This window comes from Mus pahari, chromosome 3 (genome assembly GCF_900095145.1).
Source record: "Mus pahari chromosome 3, PAHARI_EIJ_v1.1, whole genome shotgun sequence".
Lineage (NCBI taxonomy): Eukaryota > Metazoa > Chordata > Mammalia > Rodentia > Muridae > Mus > Mus pahari.
The window spans coordinates 70176331-70184311 of record NC_034592.1 but is presented as its reverse complement, the minus strand read 5'-3'; the positions used below and the strand labels follow the sequence as shown (position 1 = coordinate 70184311).

Below are 7981 nucleotides of genomic sequence, written 5' to 3'. Positions count from 1 at the left end.
TGTGTGTGTGTGTGTGTGTGTGTGTGTGTGTGTGTGTGTCTCAGGCTGGCCTGGAATTTACTATGTAGCCCAGGCTAGGTTCACACTCATGGCAACCTTCCCACCTCAGCCCTCCGAGGATCCACCACATCTGGCTTTTGCGCATGTCCTCTTTAAGCATTCGCCATTGTCTCTTGCAAGGAGAAAGGGCAGCTTCTGAGATATACTCTCGAACCCCGGGGAGACAGAAACTGGACTTCCTTTAGACCCTAATGGTGTGGTGAATGAGAATGGCCTCTCTCTATAGGCTCATAGATTTGAATACTTGGTCCCCAGCTGGTGGAACCCTTGGGGAAGGATTAAGAGGTGTGGCCTTCTGCGGGAGGTTGTGTCACTGGGCTTTGAGGTTTCAAAACCCCACACCATTTCCATTTAGCTTTCTCTCTTTTTCCCTTGATGGTTGTCTCAAAATGTGAGCTCTCAGCTCCTGCCCCAGCACCATGTCTGCCTCCTGCCACGCTCCCTGCTGTGGAGGTTATGGACTCTAACCCCTCAGAAACTGTGAGTCCCTTCAAACTCTTCCTTCTTTAAAGTCACCATGGTGTCTGTACAACAGGAAAATAACTAAGACAGATAGCAAGGCAGTAAGTACATAGTTGAGAAGAGGAAGATGGCTAGACAACCAATGGACAGGCAGGCAGGCAGGCAGGCAGGCAGGCAGACACACGCGCACACACACACACACACACACACACACACACACGTTGTTTTGTTTTTCAAGGCAGGGTTTCTCCATGTAGCGCTGGCTGTCCTGGAACTCACTCTGAATACTGGAGTGTGAGCAATCGGGTCCTCTGAAAGACCAACCAGTGCTCTAAGCACTGGACCATCACTCCAGCCCCACCAAGCATCCTTCCTAAAGGCCCAGCCAAGCCTGGGTGAGGCAGAGGGATAGAGTTCTGGAAAGACAACAACCCACTCCTTCAGGCACAGATACACACCAGCCAGATTTCATTTCCCTTTTTATTTCCTCTAAGACCTGTAAGAAACAGCACCAGGGAGGGAACCCGCCCTCCAGCCCCCACCCCCCCCCATCCTGGATACAGCCAGCCCCTCAGTCCTTCCCCTGCAGGAAAGGATGCTGTATGCATGTGCGTAACATATATGTGTGCACACTCGGCGGCTGGAATCTTAGTGTGGTCTGTTCACTGATCCCATGAGTCCTCAGAAGGCAGCTCCTCAGAGGCTCCTAGACCAAGTGTGGAGACTCAGAGACTCCTAGGCCAAGTGTGGAGAAAGGGCGGCCCCACACTCTGTTTTCCAAGAAGATGGCCCAATAACACTGGAATGGGCACTGTCTTCAGTTGATGGATAGCTTGTTTGGGGGGAATTTTTTAAGGGCTGTTTTTGGTTTGGGGATTTTGTTCTGTTTGTTTCCCTTTTTGCAAGTCCCTACAAAAATAGAACTCTTAGTATTTATAAATCCACAGACCCCCGGCTCTATGCACACGATGCAGATAGAAAGCCACAGGCCATCCCCTTCGCTTTATCAGGCCTTGACTGCCTGTCCTCCAAGTCTCTTGGCCTCAGGAGTCTATGTGGCCACCTTCGGAGTATTGAGCACCTTCTGTGGGTCTAGCAAATTGGAGGCATATTCTCTCTGCAGGCGAGACCGGTAGTAGTAGAGGTAGGAAGGTAGGAGAAATCCCAGGAGCGAGAGAATCAGGAGGCCCAGATTCACCTGCAGAACAAGGAAAGGAAAGGAAGCCACATCATTACTGGCTGGACACATCCTCTTCAGGGACCTGCCTGAGACTCCCACCATGGAGGAGAAAGTAACCGTTTGTCCTCCAGGTCCAGGATCAGAAGAAATACGGCCAGACCTAGCAGGTGTGTTGCCTGTCCCACCAGCGTGTTAGATGATCAGCAACCCGGCAAAGGGGCTAAGGTGAAGTCTAGGAAATGACAAGGAGGCCCCACCATGCAACACACTCACGAGTGGAGAAATCTATGCCCCTGAAGGCAGGCCCATGGCAGCCAGTAGGAACCCACTAGTATGACAAGAGGCTCTTTGTCATGGTCAGAGGAGCCAGAGCCAGCCTGGAACACACACCCAGGCCCGTGACCTTCCCGAGCTCCTGGGAATCACATCCTACTCCCTCCACGGCTCATGTGCGACTCTGGACGAAAACTCTCAACTCCAAGTTCCTCTTTCACAGGTCGGCTGTGGCAAAGACCGAGCAAAAGAAAAACCCGCATGCTCATTGCACAGCTGCGGGGAGGGTCATAGGTCACGTTCCCTCAGAAGGAGGGTTCACGGGTGAGTGTCCCACAAGCAGAAATACTGTCAGGGAGGTGGGTGAGAGTTCTGCAAGGAAGGGACCTCACGCAGGCAGGGGCAGGCACTCTGCCAGTGAACATCCCCAGTCAGGTGGGGATGAAAGGGTGCCTCTGTAGGTCAATGGGAATGGGACCAGAGGTACCTGAATGCAGTCCCAGAGACCATGACCAACCAGGCTAGTACCCAACCTACCCGGGACCTATGCCAACAAATCAGTGGGAAAAGCTCTTTCAGCACGTGCATGAGGACCAGCATCCAGATCCCAGAAATCATCTAAATACTGGGTGGGACAGGTGGGCCACCTGTAATTCCAGGTGCCTGGAGAAAACTGCTTAACTAGACGATTCACACTGTTAAGCTCCGAGTTCAATTAAAAGACCCTGCCTCAGGGAATAAGGTGGAGAACAATCTAGAAATACTCCCAATGTCAACCATGAGTCTACACACACACACACACACACACACACACACACACACACACAAAGCATGGATACAGTCATGCACACTCACCACACACATGCTAAAGTTTAATAAAATAGAATACAAGCAGACTGTTGGAACCAGATCAGGGGAGAGAGACTGATCCGAGACGTGTGGTTTTTAACACTCCAGGAAGGGTTCTGATGAAGAGCCAGCCTGAGAGACCCAGATTAGGCATCTCTAAGGCACCTCCTGGTTGAGATTCGAGGAGTGAGGGGTTCTAGCACACACCAACCCTTCTCTCTTCCCCGGTACTAGGAAAAGTATCCCCTGGGCCCCATGTTCAACCGGCTCTCACCCAGAAGGGATCTCCATGCAGGGGTCCCACCATGGCCATGAAGAGTAGCTGTTGCAGCAGAGCAAACACGGCACTGATGAGGGACTGAAGACCTGTCAACGTCCCAAAATGATTGGACGGGAACCTATTCAGAGGGACGTCAAAGAGTCAGAGGCAAGACCCCCTGCTGCCCAGCGCCCACCCCTCTCCCTTTCCAGATATCACTGTGTTGGCCAGGAGGATTGCTCCTTGAAGAATTCACACTCTGCCTGTAGCCTTTGGTCCCTGCCCTCAAGGGTATATGCCACTTCAGAGCCAGCAGGCTGGGTTCAGTCACCTACTGCCTGTGTGGTCATTGTCACAGAGAAGTGAAGAACTGCATGGAGACCAGGTTCTAGCAAATGGAGATGAAGTGGCCAGAGGTGGCCATGCCAAAAGGACAGCTAGATAACTAGTAATCCAGCCCAGGTTAAAAGGAAAGTAGGCAGGTAGGCATAGTGGCGCATGCCCTTCATTCTGACCCTCGGGAGGCAGAAGCAGGCGGATCCCTAAGTTCAAAGCCAGCCTGGTCTACAAGAGTGAATTCCAGGACAGCCAGGTCTATACAGAGAAACCCTGTCTCGAGAGGGATTTTGGGGTGAGACACCAAGTTACTAGAGGTGATTCAGCTTTGCAGTGATCCACACCTGAGATGACACTAGGTTGGAGTGGGACTTAGGCAGGCAAGCTTGGGAAACGAGATGGGGGGCATGTGACAGGTGAAGCCAAAAGGATTACAGATACCCTGGATATGAGTGTTCAGAGAAAAGACATCCAAGGTGACTGAATGGCATAGCTGGGATAGTGCAGAAGGAGAGGAGCTGCCTTCTGCTGAGATGGCTCCAGGAAACAGTAGCCAACCACGTACCCAGAGCCTTCCCATGAGGGGATATCGCATGATGTAATCCATGCAGAGAAGTATCTCAGCAGTGCCTTGGAGTTGGAATGAGGAGAGAAGGGGACACTACAAGAAATCTCTACAAGACAGGCATGGGGAATGAGGCCACACTCCAGCTCCAGGGCCAAAAAATTCATCAGAGGAGACTCCCATCTTCTTTAGGAAAGACATCATAACTTTGGCATCTCTGTGAATAGGGTGTGGACTACCTGTAACCATTGAGCGCCTGCCATGAGATACGAACAGTTTCCATGGCCACATCCCCCTCTGACAAGTCAGTGCTGGGGGTGGGGTGGGCAGGAGTGATGTCACTTTAGAACACTGGGACCCTTTCAGCTCTGGCTAAGCATCCCTAACTATGCAGGCAAAGCTCCAGAAGGCAACTTGGTCCATATGACTCACACTGCAGCGTAGAGACCTCCACAGGCCGAGTGGAAGAAACCGCGGACTATGGTGTGTAGGACAAAGGCCAGCAACTGAAATCCAAGACAGACACACAGAGAGAGAGAAGAGGGTCAGAAAGATCAAGGCAGAAAGAGGAGGGACCCAGGCCTCACTGGGCCATCTACACAGTTCTACCCTGACCCACCCCTCACCAACATGACACTTGTAGAGCATCCCCAGGGGGAAGTGCTAGAAATGGAGAGGGGTGGAGGGAAGCAGGTACCTGCAGGTGTAAGTTCTTGATGAGGCAGGCGATGCCGAAACCCACAAGCAGGATGTTGGTCAGGGTGAAGGCATTGATAGCATTGGTGAGCTTTTGTACCTTGCGATAGCGTGGTCTGGTGAACTTGGTGCTAGCCCCATCTCTGAAAAAGAACAGGCAGTCTCTAGCCGCTGCCTAGAACTCCCTGGAAGCACCTTGGTACTAGCCTGGCCCCATCCCCTGCTGGTATGCCTGTAGTTGGGAAAGCATCAAAGGCAGAAAACCATTTCTCCATCTAGAGAGATGACTTAGTCAGTGAAGCTCTTGCCTGGAAAATGTGAAAATCTGAGTCTAACCACTAGATGTCAGATAGATAGATAGATAGATAGATAGATAGATAGATACATACATACATACATACATACATACACATATACATATATTTCCCCTAGGAATTGTTAAACAGCATGGTGCACGTCTTTAATTCTAGCAATTCAAGGCTAGCTTGGTCCACATAATGAGTGCTATACTGTATATAAAAGTGGTATATACGGCCTGGTGAGATGGCTCAGTGGGTAAGAGCACCCGACTGCTCTTCCGAAGGTCCGGAGTTCAAATCCCAGCAACCACATGGTGGCTCATAACCATCCGTAACAAGATCTGACTCCCTCTTATGGAGTGTCTGAAGACAGCTACAGTGTACTTACATATAATAAATAAATAAATCTTTAAAAAAAAAAAAGTGGTATAACTTGTCAACTCAGAGCTGGGGAGGTACGGACAGGTGGGTTCCTGGCTCTCACTAGCCATTCAGTCTAGCCTACTCTATCTATGGGATAGAGGTCCATACCAGTGAGAGAACCTATCTCAAACTGAAAACCATAGGCAATACCTGAGCAACAACAGCCAAGGTTGTCCTCTGCCCTCTACCCACATGTGTGCATGTTCACCCACATCCAGACATTCATACTCACCTGCCAAAAAAAGGAAAAACCATTCCTCTTTAAGTGTGGCTCCTTCATCTAACTAGATAAGCACCAACTTGAAGGGGCACTTAAGGTATAAATCCACAGGCCTATCCCCAGAATGCAGAATGTCTGGAGGCCCAGGAATCAGCCTGGCAACTGTCCCAAGTGTCTCATACACACTGAAGTCAGAAGATCATAGATGAGAAGGAAGGTGCAGAAGGAATGCCTCATACCAACCGCCCCCACCAGCCTGAACAAAAGCAGATGCCAGTCTGGGCACCGTTTGGCACGACTGCCCAGAAATCTCCCTGTTTGGCATGACCAAGAGCTCTGGGGCCATCCAGGAAAAAGAACGTCAGGCTGGGGCGAGCACAAGCTGCCCGTCTGTCCTGTCAGATGGGCTCTGTAAATGGGCTTTGACCATCAAGAGTAGAAGGCTGGGGTCCAGAGAACAAAAGGAAGCCACTGGGTCCATCCTTGGGTACCTTTTCTCCTAATCACCCTCCCCCACATTCTCAGGGCAAATGGGTTTACAAAGGGCAAAGTTGTCATGATCCCTGAGTTCAATCCAACTTCAGTCTTCAGCCAACAAGATGCCCAGGATAACCCTGAGCCATCCTCTACTACAGCTGGCTCACTCTGTGTGAGCCCAGGCCATGACAGCTATGGTAGGAAACTAGAACAAAACCGTATGAGAAACCCCAGGTCAGAAACATTTAGCTGAGGTATTTCCAGACTCCCTACCCTGAGCAGCCATGCGTAATAGTGAAGATGTGTGATTTGGGAACAGGGCAATGCATTCCACAGCAACAGATAGCTAATAAACCAGCCCCCTTTTCCCTAGCCTTCGTTTGGAAGTTGCCTGGGTCTCACTCCATAGCCAAAGTAGGCCTAGTCCTACCATGTAGCCCAGGCTGGCCTCAAGCTCATAGCAAGCGCCTGCTTCAGCCTCCTACTTAGATAACAGGCTTAAGTACCCAAGCTCGGACAAGGTTTGCAGTGTATGCTTTATGGCACTGACTCAGGAGCTTGCTGTGTGCCCTCGGGCTGGCTATTTAGTGGTACAATCTCAGCTTCCTAGTCGGCCAAAGGAGGACCATCATGAACTCATCTTGTAGAGATGCTGTGGGATTCAAAATTGTGCAAAGTACCTCGCGCATGCACATCCCTCAACTACAGGCATTCATTACGCCAAACAGGCTGTGCTTGTTTCCCCCATGTGTAAAACAGGGAAGTGTGTTGCTCTCTCAGACCTCTTAGGAGATGGAAATAAGATGCTATGTGCACAGACAAGGAGGAAATGGAAAGTGCTGTCTGGGTTCCTGTTAGCACCATCCCTATGGGTCACCTGGCATCTCCGGAGGAAGCACTCTCATTCAGAGTGCCCTCCGTTGGAGCATCCACACAGTCCTTGATGCGCCAGTCCATGATGTAGCCAATGAGGGGGCAGGTGAGAAGACACAGCAGCTGCATGACTCCAAAGATGGAAGAGTAGAACTCAACTGGGCAAGAAGAGAAGTGGGGGGTTCAGGATGCCAGCATCTGCGTGGACACTGCCACCCGCCTCCAGCAGAGGAAGACTGTGTCAGACCCATATTCTCAAGGACCCCAGGACTATGAGAATGCGTCCCACCCAAGGAACGGGACACATCAGGGTAAGTATGGACCAGAGCTCTGCCTTCATCTCCCTACCTGTCTCTTCCACCTTCTGTCTCTGCTCGTTCGTCTCTGTGGGAAGAGGAGAGGCATGGTAATCGAATGCTTAGCCAGATGATCCTCTGAGCTGAGCTGCATACACACACACACACACACACACACACACACACACACACACACACACACACACACATATCACGCTCCCACCTTTGCACGGGGTTTCCAGAGAGCCTTACCACATTCCTTGCCACCAGTCACAATGAACTCCAGGATCTTGTTCATAGCACCCATATAGAAGATGACCCGAAGCTGGGTCATGCCCATGGTGACGAGGCTCCACAGGAAAATGGGGGAGCAGAGGCTCTTGCGAAAAGAGGCGGACTCTGGGGAGACAGTGGGTGGGAGGTCAAACACTTCCGCTGTTCAGCTCATATGGAACTAGTGTAACTATGATGCTGTGTGACTCTAGAGAGAAGCAGGCCTCTTCAGAGACAAAAAGGCTTCAGGCACACTGTACTCTAAACTCCTGGCGAGCTCTATAACAGCCTCCAAAGCACATTTGCAAGTGACCTCTAAGTGCTTCCTGTGTTCATAGATTAGCAACATTTATGAAGCAGCTGCTACGAAACTCACCCCTGATAAGCTTTGTTTTCAGCAAGTCAATTTTGCAACAAACTTTTTTTTTTGGGGGGGGGGG

The 7981-nt window shown here is 50.8% G+C and overlaps 1 protein-coding gene across 1 annotated transcript in view; it reads right to left on the bottom strand.

The window, feature by feature from the left end:
• Positions 1-1121: 1121 nt before the first annotated feature.
• Slc43a1 (solute carrier family 43 member 1) overlaps positions 1122-7981 on the bottom strand; it is a 22745-nt gene continuing 15885 nt past the window's right edge. The window contains exons 9-15 of the mRNA XM_021193498.2: positions 7521-7667; positions 7321-7356; positions 6977-7130; positions 4682-4823; positions 4417-4490; positions 3099-3222; positions 1122-1720 (exon numbers count right to left, since the gene is read on the bottom strand). Coding sequence (XP_021049157.1) covers positions 1574-1720; positions 3099-3222; positions 4417-4490; positions 4682-4823; positions 6977-7130; positions 7321-7356; positions 7521-7667 — 824 coding nt within the window. The 3' untranslated portion in view covers positions 1122-1573. The remainder of the gene's footprint in view (positions 1721-3098; positions 3223-4416; positions 4491-4681; positions 4824-6976; positions 7131-7320; positions 7357-7520; positions 7668-7981) is intronic.